Raw genomic sequence first — 20962 nt, forward strand, 5'->3', positions numbered from 1 at the left:
TAGATCCTTTCATTTTTGCTCCGGGCACCTCCTTTCTGTGTTTTAGCCCTGAAGTAAGAGTATCCAAATACTTATTTTTTTGTAAAACCCTTGGGGAGTCCATCCTCTCCCCCCCTCATGTTGTCACATCAAAATCCTCCTGCGCTTTGTATTAGGACACAGCAGGAGCCACAGTCCAGCAGTGGCACCATCCCACTCTGCTCATAGCACTTGTGTTACATCCAGCAAGGGGGAACGGCCCCAAATCCTCGGAAATAACAGGCAAATCTGTTCTTCTCAAAATCAAAAATGCCGGAAGTAAATCAATATGAATGCCATTTACTTGTTTTTGAATGAGAAACCTGTCTTACAGAAGTAGCTGGGAGAAAAATAAGCATTTTTGTGTTAGCAGCAGATTAAGATGACACTGCAGAAAATATTCGGCATATTCCTCATTACTCCACGCTCTAGAGCGGCTCCCGCAAATGAACTGTGGCAGAACTGTGGCAATATGGGGCTAGCAAATATTCAGAGGTCTTCCCCATCCCCCCTCCACCCCCCTGATAATTTTTAAATGATCACCATTAAAACACCCTAAAAATAGGAAGCGCAGCAATGCACCAACTATTCTTGCAGAATACATCTCCATGTATCTGGCCAGCTCCTCAACTTTTACACCATGTTCGAACTGTACTGGCACTAACAGAACAAGCACAAGAGATATTTTAATGAAATGAACTTTGATCAAGGCCTCCTGCAAGTGCACACGTGTCACAGCTGCAGAGAGGAATGCAGAACCACACAATGCCATTAAAAATGCCTCCAGAGTAATTTTTGCAAGTATTGGGACATCTTTTCAAAGGTGGAAAGGGAAGGTGTAAAATTCATCTCCCACTGTTTTACAACAGAAAATAGGTTTCTCCTTGCTCCTTGTGCCTGGGAAAATCTCACTATCCAAACCATATGTTGAGAGCTTAGCTTCTTGGTATTGTTACTACGCTGCATTAAAAAGAAGATTTAAAACCTCCAAAAGAAGACCTTGCAGTCTCAGTTGTTGAATGCTTGCTGCTGTCCTGGTGGCAATAAGCAAGCAAGGGTACCACTAGTTACTCAGCTTCTCATGACTATTTTCCCAGCTTCAGAGTTAAGGCAGAGTAACATCGCCAGCAGTTCCCAGAGCAGACAACAGCCCTTGATTTCAGATTCCACTAATACTTCTGTCCTCAGTCATTTTATTTGCTTAGTGTCAACAAAAAAAGAGGCCCTGGTATTTTTTTTTGGTATTCTAATGTTACCAGAAAACCAACAATACTCCTGCAGCACCATACCATGACAGCATGGGAGCATTATTTAATTTATAGGGTGGAGGATGAGGCTTTTGTATTCTGCAGTGCATTGCTTGAACAATGAGAAGGAAAGCACTCTAGGTCCGGGGCCCTACTCCAGCACCTTCTCCTTTCAGGTTTAATCACAGGGTGCAAACCTCTCACTGGATGCAGGGCTGTTGCTGGTGGAGGTTTAGTTATTCTGCAGCGTCTCACGCAAGAGAGAAGCCGTCGCATCTCGACTGAACTCTGCCATTGCAAACAGCTGATCAATGAGAGAGAAATGCTGGGTAGAGCGGTCTACAAAATTGGGAGAAAGAAGTGAAAGGAAGAAAGGTTTAAACAACTTTGAGACACTAATATAACACTAGAAGGCATGTAAACAATTCTGGACACATTAACTCCTCTACTGTAAGAAAAGAAATACTGACACATGCTTAACTGAAACGAAAACCCTAAAAATGGTTTCAAGAATACATTCTTTGGATACAAGAGGTATTTGTAGAGTTATACTACCTGGAAGTTGGAAGTGCAACCCACTACAGAGAGGGAGGCAGAAGGGGACGAGTTTTAATCTACAGAGAAGGAAGGCTGCTGTAAAACTGTGCACTAATAAAAACTTTATATTGTTGCTTGTCAGGAATAGCCCCCAAACAGGCTACAGCATCTGTGGCAGAAGGGTATGGGGATGAGTAGCCCCTATTTTTTTTTTGTGTGCTGGCAGGTTGGGCAAGTAAGATTAATTTTAAATAGCTTTGCTATCAAACGCAATTTAGACACGCATAAACAGTAGCTTTTGTGAGAACAGTGTGCAGAGTCTTGCTTAACTAACCAAGATCCAGAAATCTCACAGATTTGCATTTGACAAAGGCTTCAAGGGCTCCATGTTGACTGTGGAGTGTAGATGGATCTCAAATAGCTGAACAGGAACTTCACAATATATATATTTATTACTCAAACTCCAAAAATCACATAGGGAATAAAAAGAATTATCAATATATTCTGACTTTAGTTCAGATGGAAAGAAAGAATTAAAACCCACACCAATACACAGACAGCACGGCATTGCATGTCACCAGCTCTTCCCTGGCTAACAAACTTATTTTGGGCATAGAAATTCTTTCACTTTATTTGGTGTCGCACTGAGTTAGCTGAACTGGAATAGTTGAATAATTAGTATTATCCAAAGCGGGGCATCAAATGTAAGTGAAGGAGGTGATGGAAGCATGCAGAGGGCAAACTGGTATAGTCTAAGGCCCCCATCCCGCAGTTCCCTCTGTGCAAGCAGGTTTCTGTGTTCCTGCAGGTCCCCGGTCCCAGGGACCTGCACAGAGTCATCTGCAGTACTGGGAAATTATTGTGCTTCTCAGCTCACTAGAAAGGACATTTTTCCCTATTCCTGCTTTCAGTGGCATGGAGGGAGCATGCTGTTTTATTCCCTGCTGCAAAAGCACAGTGTGTGTGTGTGGGGAAATCCTGAAAAATATTGTGCAGCACCATTGGTTCAGTACAGAGGGAAGCTGGGATACTCAATTGCATTTGGTGGCTTCGGAAGTTTCACCAGCTTTGAAATAAATATTGCCTAGGTAACATCCTCACAGTGGTTGGTAGTTCAAACACCGTCTTATTACTCTTATTAAACCAAGTAACAATTCATCTCTCCTGATCCCTTCCACACAAGCACACAAAAACCCCCAAACAAAATAAAGCCAGGAATAAAATAAATAAATAAATAAAGGCATTCCCAAAACATTTATTTCGCCTGTCTCTCTCTCAAATCAGACCAGCTTAGAGATGCCAACTTCACCTACCTTCGCAAATTCAGCTAGGGTACGGAGTAACATGAAACTGCTTTAGACTCGTAAGACCTGAATTATAACACTCTCGTGGTCACTCGTCTGCTTCTGGAAACCTGTCCTGAGAGCTGGTGAAGTCCAAACCCTTATTCCATTCCCACATATCAGTAACTCATTAGCTATATGGAAAAGAAGTGTATCCAAAGCACACAATGGCACATTAAGGTTGAAGAAAGCATTGGTAAAGGAGAATAAAACTACAGCAGTTGTTCAGCCTAACTCTAACTAAATGTTGAGCCACTGCAGAACTCCTCCTCCAGCCCAACAGAAAGTCAAATTGTGTCACCCCCTTGCCAAGACATTCTTTTGTGGTATGTTACTGGCACTTTATGTCAGTCTCATATGGTAGATACATGCACATTTGTCTGTGTGTTTATATACAAAAGGTCTGATAACAGTAAAACATTGTTCAGAGAGATATAAAAAACCCAAGGAGTTGCATTAGCCAAAAAAAGTGTTTTGTGAGGAACAACAATAAAAATGATATAACCACAGCTTTTCTTTTCTTTAAAATTAGATAAATACCCAAAGCTATGATTTCACTTGGGGCCTCTGTACCTTGACAGGGAGTCCAATGCAGTATATCTGAAGGCACTTAATATCCTCTACTCAGCTGTAAGATGGTTGCACAGGGAGCTGGGGAGCTTGGGATGTGATTTGGGGCATGGAGGAGAGAGATGGATGAAAACAAGCCCTGAAGACCTGTGATCCACACAGCATCAGGCGCTGAAATGAAAACAAACGTACAACCCAGGTGTTGAGAAGGTCTCTCTTGAAAAAGAAAACTGCCAATTGCAAATGTCTTTGTGTTTCTATTAACAGAGCACTTCATGCAACTCTGACAGTGCATCATACACTCTTAGAGATATTTAGCTTTGTCAGTTCATTGACCTCCTCAGTTCCCGCTTCCTCACAGCCAGTCTTCTCTGTGGCTTTGCCAAACCTGCACCTCTCCTCTGCTCTCACTGCATCTTTCTGGAGCTTCTTGGTGGAAGGAAGGATGTCCTTGGTTTCTGAGTTATCTGTGCCATGGGCTATCTTATCAGAATTCTGTACAGAAGGCACCAGGTTGGCAATCTCATCCGTGGGAGATCGCCCAATGCTGCCATCCACTTGAACCCGAATGTCTGGAGATATAGACAACTGGTGATGTGGCACGATCCCATTGTCCATGCATTTTGGGTAAAGGTAGGTCTTCATCTGACCTTTCCCCTTCACATTGACTGTCCCCCTATAGTCAAAGTCATACCCCATCTTGTTTAGGATGCGGTAGCTCTCCTCACTCACCTGTATACGACACTCGACACCAGTGGTGTCCATTCTGCTAGCAATGTTCACAGTGTCACCCCAAATATCATACAACAACTTGGTGGTGCCAATGACCCCAGCAGTGAGGGGGCCGTGGTTAAAGCCAATCCTAAGTTTAAAATTAAACCACAGCATGTTGTTGTTGAAGTCATCCACCACTCGCATCATTTCTTTGGCAAATTCAAAAAGGGTCTGCAAATGCCCATGGGGATGGTTGTTGTCCTGACACTGCGAGGTGTTCAGTCCTGAAGCAGCCATGTAGGTTGCCCCAATTGTTTTGATTTTCTCAATGCTGCTGTAATGTGGTTTGCTTAGCAGCTCATCAAAATCCCCGATCAATTCATTCAGGACTCTGTAGCACTCTTTGCCACCTTCATAGTTCTCTTCATAGAACTCGCTGAAGTTCACAATACTTGCAAAGATTACTCCGCCGCTGTCATGGTTTTTGGAATAGCTCTGGGAAACCTTCAACTGCTCAGCTACGTGGTACGGAATAATATTCCTCAGCAACCAGTCAGCTTGATCCCTCATGCTCTGAATTTTGGTGCGATGAAGATCAGCCTCCACATCTCCGTGGTAGTGGAGGCGGTAACTGACCTCAAACTCTCGATTCAGAAACCAGACCAGGAGGAGCAGAAGGAAGGAAACCAAAATCACTTCCTGACCGATCAGGTCTGCTGGCCTCTTCGTGTCATTTGGCACCGAACTGTTGCACGGACTTTTTCTGGAGCTGGAAGCAGAAGAAAGAGAAGAACATGAAAGGTGCATTTAAAAACACAGAGTTAGTGCACTGCCATTTCTGCTCTGTAGTTAGAAATCCATTTCTAGAAAAAAGTGTAGGAAGTGTACATTACATACTAAATTATAAAATAGGCTTTGATAACTTTATCTGCTGTTAAGCATGCTAAAGAATTCATTTCATTCTTAAACTCACTGAGTATTTCCTTAAAGGGATATCATCAGGTTCAGCCACACAGAAACTGCCCAGCCTTTACGGTAGTCCTATTTTAAGGACTTCACCAAGGAAACAGTTATCGTTATATCTAAATATATAACTCAAAGCACTACATGTAAATATGTATATAAAAATGCTTAATAATGCCTCTGTGTGTGCTTAGATGTATGTGTGCACATGTATATCTGTATAGGAGGGGTGTGTGTGTGTAAGTTTTGTGGAATTTATCTTTTTTTGTATTACCTCCAATATTCAGAAACATCTGCTTTATATACTCCTAGTGCTTTTCCCTTGTCTCCTCATCAAAGACCAGTAACCTTTGCAGTGTGCCTTTAATGTTAACACATGAAGATTCTGGAAGAAGATAAACCTGTACAAAACACTTCATGGAGAACTGCACGTCTCCTGCATGAAAGCAGAGAATACAGAGCTCTGGGTTGACATCTTTTGACACTATAACCACTGAAGCTTTTCATGGTGGAGACAGAAAGTTTCCTAAGTGCCAAGATTCAAAAAAAAAAAAAAAAAAAAAAAGAGTCACATCTCACATAGATTAAGAGTAATATTTCAAATCCTTTTGACAATTCGTCAACTGCCTGTGCAGATTATGAAGCACTGATGGAGGATGCTTCCAGTGCCAAGCCACCACTAACAAGGAGACATCTGCAGTCTACAATCTCAACTTTCTGGAGAGAAGCAAAGACACCAATTCAGTCTGAGAAGACACCACCTATGCAATCCTAGGAACTAAGTCTAAACCCAGACAGATTGGCATGCAGTGATTTCTGGAGTCATTTAACTGCAATTTTTTCTACAAAATTACGCCAAAGCTTAAGATTTAATATGAGCAGACACATGTTGAAGTTTTTCAAGTTAAGAGATGGTTTGATGAGGGAAAGCGCATCACATCAACCTTTCTCCTTGAAAAACAGAAAGGCAATCCATATCTCAGTGTCTGTCTGTATTTCTCTTATGAAGGTATGTTAGCAAAAGAGATTAAAACTCAAAGCATAACTGTAGCAACGGCTCAAGAAGAGAAGACTATATTTGTTTCTGCATTTTTAAGTTCAATTTGTTTTCATGTCCATGGGGGACATGCTTCCACTTCTGAAATCAAAGCAGACATTTTAGCAATTGAGCTATATTATGGACCCCATTTCTTTTTCTAAATGTTCAGTCTCAAATATTTGATTGACAGAAAAGCATGATGAAGCAAAAACATAGCAGAGCTGTGAAACAGATGAATGTGCAAAATCTCTGAAAACATTTTTATGTGCTATGGTCTTTATTTGTATCTATTAGCTTTTATCATAGGAAGCCTATAGGAGAAAAAGTTTCCCATAAGTAAAATATTTACAAGAGAGAGCTTACAGGTTGAATTTCAGATTAAAGCTAAGACAGCATATTATGTTGGAAATCACTCCTTTTGTTTTCAACCATAAAAATATTTGTCTCAGGAGACGTGAAGGTATATTCATTTTATTGGTTTGATATTAAAAAAACACAAGGGAAGAATGAAAGGAGGAGATTACTCCCAACTCACAGAATAGGTCCCTACAATCAGGTTGCTGTAACTGCTGGTGCATTGCTGCTACTCCTTTCTCCCTTACAACTACTTTCCTCAACAGAACCTCTATTATGAACCTATTCCACTTTCTCCCTAGAAAGTCAAGCCAGAGACTAAAACAAAGGCTAAGTTATTAATAGCTAGAATGGTAACAATTCCTGAAATACAATCCTTGCTACCTGTTTTGCTGGTGGCAGAATATCCTCCTAGTTTGATGGGCTTATAAAACAAAACGAGGGAAGGGTAAGTAAGAGAAAAGATCTTTTCTCTTAATGCATCTGGAGAAGGCAAGGAATGAATCTCTGTTAAGGAGCACAATTCAGGTTCTTTTCAGAACAGTTTGTTATTTTCCGTTATCTTGTGGGAAGAGATCTGCTAGAGGATCTGAGCAATGGCATGTTACTCCTTTGAGAGTACGAGTTTGATCCAGATAATCTGCTCTAACATCAAACATCCCTACCACAGGGATTTATTTAAGTCATTAAAGGCTTTTTATTTACAGTTTATTGTACAAAATACTCCTCAAAGTACTTTAATTCCTCTTAAATGAATTAGGCAAGCACCACAAATTTTATGTTACAAAAAGGGGCTCGTGTTGAACACAGGATCCGCCTTTTAAGAAAAATCTGCGGCCTCCCATTCACCACTCCTGAAGTACTGGCGTTTGCAAGCTCTCAATCACCTCCTCAAGCACTGGCTTGACCTTGTTTCCCATGTGGGCGTACAACCTTAGAGATCTGCATGTGAAATGAATGACTCACTTGTAAGCTGACCTGATTTCATTAATAAGGTAATGGGTTAGTATCTCAAAAAAGATGGTGCAGTATCTTTTCCAGAGCAGGCATTTTTAATCATGATGCAACTGCTACAAGCATTAGTACAAAAAGCCACAATGCCAGCCTGAAGGAGGGAGCAATTACATCTTACTCGTTTGGAAATCAAATTTCTGGATGTTGCAGCAACCAGGTTACAGGACCTACAGGACTATAAATCATCCTGCACAGTCAGTTAGCAAAGATGACCTGAAGCTACCCTTTAGAATAAAAAGAAAAAAAACCCCACACACCTGTAACAGAAAGGATCACACACCCCCAAATCTTTTTAAGCTCTACTTTTTATGAGGTGTTGTAGCAGAAAACTAATTTTAAAAATCATTCAAACTGAAATCTTAAGCCAACAATGTTTCTTTAACTCAAACTGGTGAAGTGGTTCCTGGCACAGACACCTAACTATTAACTTGGCATCTTCATCCAGGCTCTGTGTTGAATATGGAACAAGTGAGAGCTCCGGAGATAGAATCTCCTTTGGCTTGAGCACAAATCATAAAGATAATGGCTTTCCACTTATAAAGATTTTTGGAAAGCCATTCTGCTTCTGAGCCAGTAACCTATGTTTGGATTTGGATATCTTGCTATATTTAAAGAGGATGCATGCCTGCTAAATCTTAAAACAGAATGCAACGGTGGAACAGCGCGGAAAGGGGAAATCTAACAGCTGCTTTCAATGAAGAACATATAGTGGATGCATCTAAGAAACGCCCCTACCATCAAGCGATTTTAGTCTTCTACCTCCAGTGACCTATCACTGTTCCTCCTTGAGCAGTGACAAACTGGAAAATGATACACCCTACCTGCTCTGAGATAAGAAATGAATGAAAATGAGAAATATTTCCTGCTTAAAAGACAAGGTTTATGGTGGTATCTCTTTTGGGCTGAAGAACTGGTCTGTCTGGAAAACAAGGCAAATTCCGTATTTTGATTTATTGAGCATAGCATGGACAGTCCAGAGATGAACTTTGTGCTAAGACTTCATTGCCATTACTAGTATCTCTCTTCCCATGCAACATTAATAATTATCTCAATTCTTGATCAAGAAAAGGGAATAACCTCATTAAAGGCATGCAAAACAAGTTAAGTTTGCTTGGCCCTCTTAGAACGCAGGAAAGGCTTTTGTGCTGACTGGGCTGAGCAAGGAACCTTTTTTATTTATTTCAGTGAAAAAGGAACAGCAAAATATTTGTCAGGATAAGGGAGTTTCAACTTTTTGTTAGTCCATCACCAGGAGAAAGGGGAAATTCTGTTTGCACAGAACTCTAGAACTGTGGTATTCAGTAATGCACATCAAAAGAGCCCTGAAAGGAGAAGCCAAATTCTGTTGCAAATTAATGGCAGAAACAGAATAGGATTAACTGTCTTTTAAATTCCAACACATAGAAGCCTTGGGTCAATTTCTATGTTCGGACAGCTTCAGATCAGTGGTGCCTGGACAGTTAACAGAGATCACGCTGAAATGATACAGTTCCTGCATTGAAACAAAGACAGTGACCAACTAACCTGACAAAACTGCTGCTGACATGCAGAAAGGGCAGCGCTATGTAGTACTAACACACACGACATACAGGCATTTTTTCCCCAGCTGAAGGAATGACAGTCAAAGCGCAAATCTAGTACATCTCATAATGAAAAGTTTAAAATGAAGTTTAGAATGTTTAATGAGCCAGACATTTTGGTGACTGCTTTATTCGGTATTTAAATCACAAGCTAGGATTTGCAAAGCAGGCAGAGTGCGCTCCACGCCTGTTTGCAATAACATCTTCCGCATGGTTTGGTTTCTTATCCACTTTTACCTTTATTTGTCCTGAGTTATATATTTATGGAAGAAAAATATTTGCATGCAAACAATGCTTGACAGCTAATTTTTTGCCAGATTTCTAATAAATGATGATGTAGAAATATTCACTGAACGGATGACTGGGCTGTCAATTATTTAAGGTGGAATGAATTATTTATTAGCGATTAGCAGCTGGTCAGGAGCCTGCTAAGCTGTTGTCAGCGCTGGGCAAGACGTTTGTAATTCTGAGCAACACAAAAGGTTTGGCGATTTCACAAACTAATAATAAACCACTAAGGATCCAAACTCAGGCTAATCCTAAGACATTACTTCCAGTGATCACCATGCTTTAATATTTTGTACACTGCCTTTTCAGCAAATTCCATTCCATGTTTTAATTTACAAATAAACCAAGCCACCTCTGTGCTGTTGGCTTTAACTTTCCATTCTGGCTTTAGTGAACTGGAATTCTGGTATGAAAATGAAGTTATCTTTCATGAATCAAAGCCGTAAAAAAAAGGAAAAACCATGTTAAAAGAAAACCAACCCAAACCAACACTGTAGTAAGTGCTAACTTCTTGGTGAATAAATATCTAACATGAAAGCACAGTTATCATCTCTCTGTACTTAAAACCCACACGTTTTCTAAACTACCAAAGCATTCATGTAGATGACATTTTTTTAAAAGTAATTTTGTTTTGATACATACTCCCAGTAGAAGCAACATGCTCCTGAATACACATTTGTCTAGATGAGTTACTGAGTCACATATTCACAGGGTCATTAGTTCAGTCAAGTACAACATCATCCCAGTATTGCTTCCAAATTTGTAATTAGCAAACACATACTTTTCTGATACTAAAGACCAATAAAAACACTTTAAAAATGGTATTGCAAAACTTGCAATAAAACCATGAGAAATTCAACACTGAAATTATCAGAGTGAATCTTTAACATGTTTATTTATAAGGTGCTATTAATAACCCAGGAAAAAATTTTTGTTTGTTTGTTTAAAAGCCTGGGGACTAAAATTTCATTTGCTCTCAATGGTATGACTTGCTATTCTGCCTAAGCGAGCTCAGGGTGGCAGACAGCACCCATGCTGTCATCGCCAGCATGTCTCCATCCCGGTGAAGGCAGCTGGCTTCACAGCCAGCTTTTTCAGGTGAAGCGCCTCTACCACAAGGAATTCTCACCTGGCCAGCTGTGGATAGCATCCAACTCAGCACACTTCTGAATGGTGCAAATCAACCAAGGAAATCAAATAAATAGCTCATGATGTACAGATAATGCTTTAAAAACTGCTACTACTAGAAAAACACAAGCTATTTGATATAGCTCCTCCATAGTTCTATTTCCTAGAAATCAAATTTAAAAAGAAAATAGCATTATACAACTCAATGACTGCAGCATCAGGTCTCTGATGATTTTTGGTCATACCCAAGTCCTCTGTAAAGGAAATTATGTACGCAAGTGTGCTGCTTTTGGCTGGGATAGAGTTAATTGCTGGCTGGGGTTAAACCATGACAACAAAGAGCTTAAACACAACTTGCTGAACCAATTTGTTGAATTCCCAAGTGTATTACTGCGGATGCAAAGTTTTGCTACATATAATTGGCTGAAAATGCTTCTATCCCTAAACATAAAGATGGTAATTTTATACAAAGCTTACCTAAAGTTCTGTGCCAAATCTAGATGAAAAGTTTCCACGGAGCTGAAATAAAAAAAGCATTGATATCAGAAGGAAAGTTAAAGCGTTCTGCCTGAATTTCAGTTAGCGTTTTAAACTTTTCTATTATGTACACCGTAGGGCCAATAATTTCATTGCATGCTTGATCAGCTTCAGACAAACTTTGTTTGAACGTGACTTATCTGCGCTTTTTGCTTGGAAGAAGCAACCACAGTCAGACAGAGATGCAAACACCTCTAAAGGGTAACTGATGATTATGCAGTCAAGATGATGCCTGGAACGAGTAACTGTTAAACAATCCAATCTTACCTTGGAAACACGAAGAAGCAATTTTAGAACTCTAAAACCCAGTTATGCCTTCATCTTATCTGACCATACAATACAAAGATTTAAAAAAAACAAAAAAAACCAACCCCCACCCCAAACAAAACAAAAAACCCCCAAACAAATACAGAGCCTATTTTTGAAAATGCCATTACAGAAAATAAGTAAGTAGTTCAAGCAATTTTTGTGTTTACTTGCATTACAATTTCTCTACTGCGATCAAGTATTACAACTCTCAGGATTAGTTACTTTTGGAAAAAAAAGTAAAGAAATCTGCCAAATGCATTTGCCGGTGATGCATACAAAACTGCAATTACCACTGTGACAAAAAATATTACCCAGACTAATGATAAGAGAGGAACAAGAAAGTTATTATTAACAAACAAAAGTTATGGGTCTCATTAATTCAGCCTGTATTATTTTTGTTTGTGATCATTTCTATAAATCACTTTTTCAGATCTGCAGTTGAACAGCTCTATTACTTCAAATATTTATTTTTAAAAGATGAAGTAACAAAACATTCCATGATTTCTGTACTTCGCCCATTAATGGTCACCGCTATTCAAACCACAGGCGAAAACATGCTATCATTAGCAAAATTTCTTAAGATAATGTTTCTTTAACATTCATACCACCCCTTTAGCAGTCAGCAAAAGCTGATGCTATGAACTGATACAGTAGCAAGGTCTCCAATTCTCTGGGAACAGCTTTTCCCAGTCCCTTAATAAAGTTGAAATGCAGGGAAAATCTGAAGTTTTGTGTCTGTCTTTCTGCACAAAGTCTTAATACAGAGCTTACACACAAGCTGACTTAGTAATCACACATGTAGTTTGTTCTAAAATCTCATCTTTGAATAAGGCATTAGGAGTTACAATTATGCCACCAAACCTTCTGCTTTTCTTCTGCGACAAAATGCCTTTGACATGGATGCACAGAGGTCTGTTCAAACAAACACTCAAGGGAATGTCAATCACTATGATACCTTTCTCATGCTTTGGCTTCACTGCCTGCCTTTGTACGAAGACTTCTGATACTACAAATACATTGTATTACCCTGTTCTAAAAGGGTCTGCCGTGAACCAGCATGTGGTTATGCCACGCTAGCTCCATGCAGACACGCTAGCATGCATGTAGCTGAAGGCGCTGCAAGAACACCTGCTTGGGGGGAATTATGAAAGAGTAGCCAGAGAGTCAAGAAATGGCATCAAGGGTTTGCTCTTCACTAAATTCCCTGAGAAACCAAACCTGGGGCTAACTTCTCAGTGAAGCTGGTGGTTGGACTGTGAGTGTCAGTGTTACAAGGGAAAAAGCCAACAGGTGGAAAGTCAGCTTTCTTACTGGGAGAGGGTCACTTAGTGTGCTGCAGGAGAGATGATATTAGGTCAGCTGGACAGCCGAAACCAAAAGAACAAATCAAAGATGAGAAAGGGGAGGCATTCAGAAACTAAACAATACATCCCTCCACTGAAGCTAGAAAGAACTGTCCTGCACTCCTTGTCCAAGTGCTCTGCAGAGAGACGAGAAAGGGATTTTTCTTTAGTCTAATATGATTTAGAAACCATTTGTCAGCTGACTCCAGTTCCAAGTTATTTTCTTTCCTTGGAAAGACTTTCTTCCTACAACCCTTACAGCCACTCCAAATTACAGATGTGAACAGGTGTTAAGGGGTAACCTTTATTCTGTCTTTTTTTTTATATGAATTAGATCAAGATTTAAAAAGACCATTGAAGATACCTGAAGAGGGGATTAAAAGCTAAATACTCAAACAAAACATGTATCTGCAAACTCCTTCTGGTTTGTTTAGGTTTTTTTCATGTTTTTCACTATATGATTCAGCAGGCCTCTGAAGAAGGGTAAAAGGAAGGGCTTTTGATAGGAACTAGAATAATCTAGCATAAGAAGTCCTTGCAAAATCCACACTGTGGTAAGAGTGCCAAAGGCTAAGATATTTCTTAAGCCACAGAGAAGTGCAAGTTGATTATAAAATTTTGACAACAGGAATGGATGTCTGGAAGGAATCCCTTGACTCTCTTGGCAAGAAAATAGAAGGAGAATACTGCAAACAATAGGGAAAATTGCTTATCAGAGGAAAAACTGAAAAGCCTTAAGGTTATTGCACAGAAACTGCATTAACTTGATTCCTCTGGTTACTGCCTGCTGCCTTGCAGCGTCCTCCGAAAAGGCAGGAAAGTGAGAAAGGAAACAGGGTATTAGAAACCTATTACATCTAAGCACCTGCCTTCCACAATGGAAAACTCCTTGAGGAAGGAGGTGGAAGAAAGATACATGGTTTCTAAGGGCAGAAATAAATCCAGAAAGGTGTGGGGGAACAGCTGGGCTCTCTGGCACCACCAAATGCCTCAGAAATTTCTTAATAAAATAGCTTTTCAAACAAATAGTGAAAGGCAATTCTATGGGTCTGATAAAATTAAGTGTCCTAGAAACACATCATTTGAGGATGGAGTGTCATTTCAAAACAGATTACAGGAAAGGGCCTCTCAGATATCAGCCTGAAATCCTTCAAAAAATGCAGAACTCTTCCCAAATAAAATTATTAAGTTTGAGATGCTGGAGAAATTCATGGCAGATACTAAAATCCCATGCATTAGACCCTCACTTCACTGGTGGAGAAAACCAAATTTGTTAATCCAAAACAGTCTGAGTGCTAAGGCATGATGCTCACCTGTCTGGACACAAGGAGATGTAGAGCAGAATAAGAAGCACTGCTCCTACTACCGTTGCCAACAGAGATCTCATCCAGGAGCTAAGCTGGCAGAAGTTACAGTACTGCACAATGGTGATCAGAATCGCACAACACATAAACATGGTGTACTGCAACAAAGAGAAAGAGCGCGAGTTAGCTTCTTCTTGCTGACTGGAGCCCTTCTGCACATAAATGCCAGCATAAATTAAAGAACGTGTGATATGGAAGAGAAGGATCTAATTTCGTCTGTATTATATTCACAGTAAGTAATCCCTCACAGTGTATCAGGAGACAGCACTTGAAGATGGAGATCTTCCCTTCAAAAAGCAAGAAAACTTTTAGCACAGGTAGTTTGTCACAATTTTCCCTAAATGGAGTTTTGTATTACTGCATTACACAGCCATTATTTCAGTAACTTTCAATAACTTCAGCTTACCTTTGCAAAAAGCTCAGTGCTTCTTCTTATTTAAAAAAAAAAAAAAAAAAAAAAAAAAGGAGGTAAACATTCTTGGTAGCCTCCTCTAAATTGCTCAGGTTAGAGCCTGTCTGTTTTAAACTGAACGTCAAAATTCCACTGCACTGAATACATGGAATGCATTCACTCTCAAAAACTTCACCCAACTGCCTACCTTTAAAAACACTTAGAGGACTTTATCATACTAGTCAGCAGCAGGTGAACTCAAATAAGAAGAAAATATGTTTTGATAACAAAAGGCAAGTATCACTCATTGTCAACTGATGCCTGGTAACACCACCACTTGTGCCAATTTGAAAGGACAATTTTGGATTTTCTGTTCCAAATGCCCTATCTCAAAAATCTTTCCCTTTCCACATCTTTACTGGATAAAGAAAAGGAAGGGAGGATGGATGTATTGCCCAGAATGTCTTCATTTCCCTGAGATACAATCTCACAGTGGTCAAAACTCTCAAGCTGATGTGCAAAATTTGGTTTTATCAAGAATATTCATGACCACCCAAGCTAAAACAGACACTCCAGAACTGCATTAAGGAGTTCTGTTTTAGCTATATATTGCATTTTACAGTATCAATGATCATTCTCTCCCTTTCTCTCTCATTTTAAATTTCCTTTACAGCTGAAGTGCAGAGACTGCAGATTAGCAATACTGTAGCATAACAAATTAGCATGTGATTCAGAAGTAGACACAGTGTATGGGAAAAAACCTTACATAATTTACCATTTTTATACCACAAGCACAGTTGTTGGTTTTTTAAATGACTCAAAAATGGATAAAAGGCATTTCAGAAGTGTCCATAAAAAAACATAATTTAAACTTACTTTTTTCCCCCCATTTCAGGTCTCCTAAAGTGGCAGAGCACTGGTTCTCACTCCAAGTGATGCCCCAGCATGAAGCCAGCCTATAGAGGGTCAGTAAGTGCTGTGTTTTACTATGTATGCATGGCTTTGGAAAGTTTTTTTTTCATTGCTGTTTTTGTTAATTTTTATTTTAATTATTTTATATCCAGGGAGGGTATAAAATGCTATGAATAAAAAAAAACTTCGCAAAACCATGTCATAGTAAAATATGACACTTACCTGACCCTCTATAGATTGACTCCATTTCCTAGAGCTCCATGACTGTTGAAACACTGAGCACAAGACGAGTTGGGACATCTCTTGGAGAGTGAGCCAACAACCCCACGACTCTGGAGGACCTGCAAGAGGAAAGAAAGCGAAGTTCATTCTCAGTTTGGTGATGAACACCACCATCTTACTGCTGCTGCCTGAACAACCTGATCTGAACAGGTATCTAGAATACACTAATAAAATGGTTCTTCCAACATTATTTTTAAACATTTGGAGAGATGATCAAGGATGGTGATGAATGGGATGATATAAAAAAAAAAAAAAAATCAGTGGACAGAGTTGAGAGATTTGAAGGTTTTCAGCTCCCTTCAGTGTGAGGAAAACATTCCTACAATTAGTTTATTGGTAGTTAATGATGGTCTTCCTCCCTCATGACTAAAAAAAAAAAAAAAAATTACAGCTTAAAAATAGTTAACTAAAATTCACAAAAGGTAAAAGCTGCAGAATGATTTTAAACATGGGATGTGAAAGAATATCAAATACACTCTTCTGTGACTGTGATAACCATGGATTAACATGTTTAAATCAGGAAGGACCCAAAAACGTCTGGTCCACACATTCCCATGGAACAAACACTTCCCAACACCCAGCAATAAACTGTGATAGGAAGAATGATAAGGATCTGATTGTTACCTATGCCCAGGGCCCTGAAATAGCAAGAGATTTGTAAAACAGAATTCCCTGAAGATCCTGGAAAGGAAGGATCATACATTGTGCTACCTAAGAGAAACTTGCAGAGAAACCAACTTTTCCTGTCTGGTTCCAGTCCATTTTATTCACAAACAGTTTTTAAGCATTGATTTTATGCTACCATTAGCCTTTAAATTAAAGCATTCTTCCCCCTCCTCAATATTTAACCCCTTGTTCTCCCCTTCTGAATGTTTTTATTAAAGGAGATACCAAATCCCCTGTGGCTGGGCCAATTTCTATGCCAATTTCTTTCCGTTCCTTTTCAGAAGGCAGCTATTACATTCCTTAACCATTCCTGCAGCCCCTGTACGGTAATCATTTCTATGTACTGAGAGCTCTCCTTTGAGTTTCTCCATCTAACTCTGCAAAGAAAAAACATTCACTGCTAATACTGTTCTCGCTGTTGAGATTCACTAATGTGCATGCAAAGTTTTTAAGTATACACAGCATCTCTGACAACAAACTCTAAATCAAAACCAGAATGAATGTGATGAAAAGTCTGAGATACATTACTTGCATTATCTAGAATAAACACCTGCAGAAGTGTTTGGTCTAAGAAAAAGAAGTATGTGTGTAGGCAGGCATTTATAGGTATCCCTCTCCTCTTTTGTATGAGAGTCTTCAAATAAGCAAGTGACTGTATTTACATAACAAACTAGGCATTTCACCATACACAAAAGCCCTATCCCTCCAAGGGATTCATATCAAACGGATGTAAAGCACGAGGGTGGTGAAGGAAGATGGCATGCAAGCAACAAGCTTTGTTAGATCCAAAACGTCAGACTATGAAACAGAGTTCGACAACTTACATGTATATTTGTTTCAAAATCAGAGGTGAAGTGTGAAAAAACTGCAAGAGCTGGGAGAGAAACCAGGATTGCACCAAAAAAATGTCGAGGCAGCCAGCCAGATATCACCTCCAGGAGACGCTTGGTGCAAGTCATCACCTCCTCCAGAAAGAACACCATTCTGGAACAAATGAAATCACAGATCGAGGCATTCATTTCCGCGTATCACTTCATACATCTAATTTACCTGTAATAATGTAACTTCAAATACTTCACTTAGATTGTATGAGCAATCACAGCACTTTACATGCCATAGCACCTGTTGGTAATTTCAGGAAATAATCCACCTTTGCTGCAAGATGACTAGCTGTTTGCTCCGGCAAGACATGTCAGCAAAGGGAGCAAGAGCAAGTGGGACAGCGGGCTTTGAGAAAACAAACTGAAACCCAAATTTCACTTACTTGGAAGGTAAGCATAGGAAAGATTTCTCTCCATTCATAAATATTTAGCCTTAAAGCAGGTGGGGAGAGGGGAAGCTTTTACAAGTTTAAAAAATTACCTAAAATAACACCAGAACGTTTGAAAAGCAGGGCTGTATACCCTGCTAACAGATCAGTCACCCAGAGACCGTGTAAATCCATGCCATCTTAACATTATACTGCAATTGAAACCAGTTCTCCCAGTTACAACCACCCCGACACAAGTTCCCGTCTGCAGTTAGACTCCGTTCCCGCTCATTAGGGAAGGGGAAGAAGAGTGTGGGCTGAGAGCTGGCACCCTCAGCAGGCAGCAGAGCCTGAGAAGCAGTTGCGATGAGCACCGTGGAGGCCAGCTGGCAGCTGACACGCTCCTCCGCTCGCCTGTTGGTATCTATCATAGCAACCCAGTTGGCTCTGCACAAGGCATGCGGGAAGGAACGGTTCTTGCCTCAAGCTGCTGATAAAACGACGGCCCAAACCTGTGAAGTGTTGAAGGAGCCAACTGGAAGAGCTCTGGAGAGCAGCTCAATGGAGATACTTCTTAAATGAGAGCATTTCTAATTGTTAAAATGGGTAAGGAAAGGTAAAAGGATGCTTAATGCTTGAGGACACTGCACAGAAAATTGTTGTTTATCTACAGAAACAAATCCTCGGGATAACTTGCTTCTTAAAGCTCAAAAACATTAGTCACTCTAGAAAAATTGTGACTGCTGTTCAAGTTTCTAATTATTTTTATGAAGGTGTAAAAAGGTAACGTAGTACAGTTAGATTCATTCAAAGCCATTTCACCGTGGATGTATGTGATTATCAGAATCCGTCTGGGCAGGTAATTCTGCTATTGTAACAGTGGACTACAGCAGAGCCCAAACAGCAAATAATTCCTATTTTTTTTAACAGAGATGCTCACAGCTAAAAAAAAGAAAAAAAGAAAAACAAACCACACACACTAAATACAAAATTCACAATCTCCAAAGTTATACAAATTATTCCTTATTACCTATATCTTTTAAAGGAGAAAAGCTATGCACTGTTTTTTTAACACTGTTGTCTAAAATACAAGGTATTATGCTGGATAAAAGCCTGATACAAAACAGGATAAATATAAAGTTCTTTATGTGAATTTGACACTTATTCCACACCTTTAAATATGTATTGTTTATGAATGATATTTTAATTCTCTGGTCTAGACTCCTGTGAATTTTGCAACCTCAAACATTTTTTTGAAGCTTCAAGAGCTCTTCTCTAATTTAATATATTAAAATCTGGAAATTATACTTAAATGCATAGAAAAAGAGCAAGTTGGGGTAACAGGATGGAAGACGCTGTAATACATCAGGACCCCACGAGAGGGTGCTCACAGATTTGTTAGTTCCTAGTTTAATGGACTTCCATTTACACCAAAAATTACAGTAATATTCCATCATAAAAAAGAATTTCCAACAAAGCACAGAAATTAAAAAATTGTATACAAAGCAAAATAGTTGTTTTAAAAAAAGCACTATAGAGCAAGAAGTGGGTTTTCTGAAGTGTTATATACTGTCCTAACTCAGTTGCCTCTAACATCAATGACAGAACTATCCCCGTCTTCAGTGGCAGCCAAGTTAGCCCAATATCGAGTACTTCTGAAAATGCCACCCAAGTTCATGCCTCTAAAAATAAAGTTCGATTCTCCCAAAGCCTACGAATTAGGATTAACATTTACAAGGCTGAACTGTGAGAAAGGAAACCGAATCGGGCTCCAACGCAGAGCACCCCCTGGGCTCCCCCACGGCAGCTGGGTGGAGAGCCAGGAGAAGCCAGTCTCTCCGAAGGCAAATCAGCGACACCTCTGCCCACGCTCTGCATGATCTTCCCTGTCACTCCCATGTAGGCTGGCACAGAAACCAGCTCTGTGGCACGCAAAGCATGGCAGATACCCAGTGCAGCTCATGTCTCTCACCCCAACCCACACAACAGGGACTCCATGGTGCAGAAAGCTTTTTTAATTTTTTTTTGCCAAGCCTCCATGCCAGGACAAATTCTTGTGGGAACTATAGCAACAAATCCATCAGCAAACCCGATCAGTTAATCCTGTGATGAGGACACTTCTTTATTTAGGCAGCTGCATGTTTCAAAAAAGCTAGCGCAAATTCCAGGACACCACCACATTTCTCGTGATAATGTTTACCTTCTTGCACTGATTTCCGCCCCCCCCCCCCCCGTCCGGTATTTATTGCAATGCTCTGCACTCTGGAATTAAAACTATTGAAATCCCATCCTTCACAAAACAGTGAAAGTCTGTGAATACAGCACAACCCTCCCATCGCAAGAAGTGTATTAAATCCAGACAGCAATGAAAGCTGCAGACAGATTTAACAGCTACAGGGCAGTATCAGTAAATAATGCAGTGTCAGTGGGTAGCTCAACAGGCCTTAAATGCTAAAGCATCCAAGATGTGATTTCAAATTAGTAACTTTGACATAAATGATTAATGGGGAATGGAGAATGTTACCATCATTTCTGCATTTACTGGCAGTTTAAAATCAATTCCCATAGACCAAATCAAAAGCTTTTGGCATAGCAGCAATTTGGTGGGATATTAAATACCAAAGTCACAGATGTTAGAAATAAATAAAGGCAAACAGAATACATTGTTTTCCCTTGCATCAATATTCTGTATCAGTCATGTTGTTAACAGAACCGGTTCATTAAGCTCTAGTTGCAGAAAACAGTTTTGGTTCCTGGTCATGAGGAATTCAAGGAGATCCAGCTGGTTGGCCACAGGGTCTCAGGTGTGGACAGCCCGTGGGTGTTACTTCAGCAAGGAAGGGGAAGTACCAGGCAAAGGGCAGTTTTGTTTCGTCGGACAACAGGAGTTTCCCATTCCACTGTTTTGATTGTACTTGCTTGCTTTCTTTACCTGGAAAATATTTTTTTTTCCCCCTCTAGAAAGGTACTTCTGAATTCACGAAGCAACTTATCAAGTGCTTCCACCTCTCACTCTTTTGAACAGCGCTGAAATATCCAGTGTTCTGGCCTCATCTCTTCACTCAGAAGTCTTCACTGAAGGATGCTATCAAAGCGACACATTTTTTGTAAACA

The 20962-nt window shown here is 39.8% G+C and overlaps 1 protein-coding gene across 2 annotated transcripts in view; it reads right to left on the reverse strand.

The window, feature by feature from the left end:
- Positions 1-551: 551 nt before the first annotated feature.
- The window catches only part of ADCY9 (adenylate cyclase 9), a 92043-nt gene continuing 71632 nt past the window's right edge, over positions 552-20962 (reverse strand). The window contains exons 7-11 of one of the 2 annotated variants that reach the window (XR_012831511.1): positions 17424-17583; positions 14298-14446; positions 11273-11314; positions 3719-5198; positions 552-1604 (exon numbers count right to left, since the gene is read on the reverse strand). Coding sequence is in view for 1 of the 2 variants with exons in the window: in XM_075719200.1 (XP_075575315.1) it covers positions 4010-5198; positions 11273-11314; positions 14298-14446; positions 17424-17583 (1540 nt within the window). In the remaining variant the exon portion in view is untranslated. Of the gene's footprint in view, positions 5199-11272; positions 11315-14297; positions 14447-17423; positions 17584-20962 lie in introns of both variants that reach the window. The other variant, XM_075719200.1, reaches the window with a different exon arrangement.

The sequence above is a fragment of the Pelecanus crispus genome, chromosome 11 (genome assembly GCF_030463565.1).
Source record: "Pelecanus crispus isolate bPelCri1 chromosome 11, bPelCri1.pri, whole genome shotgun sequence".
NCBI lineage: Eukaryota > Metazoa > Chordata > Aves > Pelecaniformes > Pelecanidae > Pelecanus > Pelecanus crispus.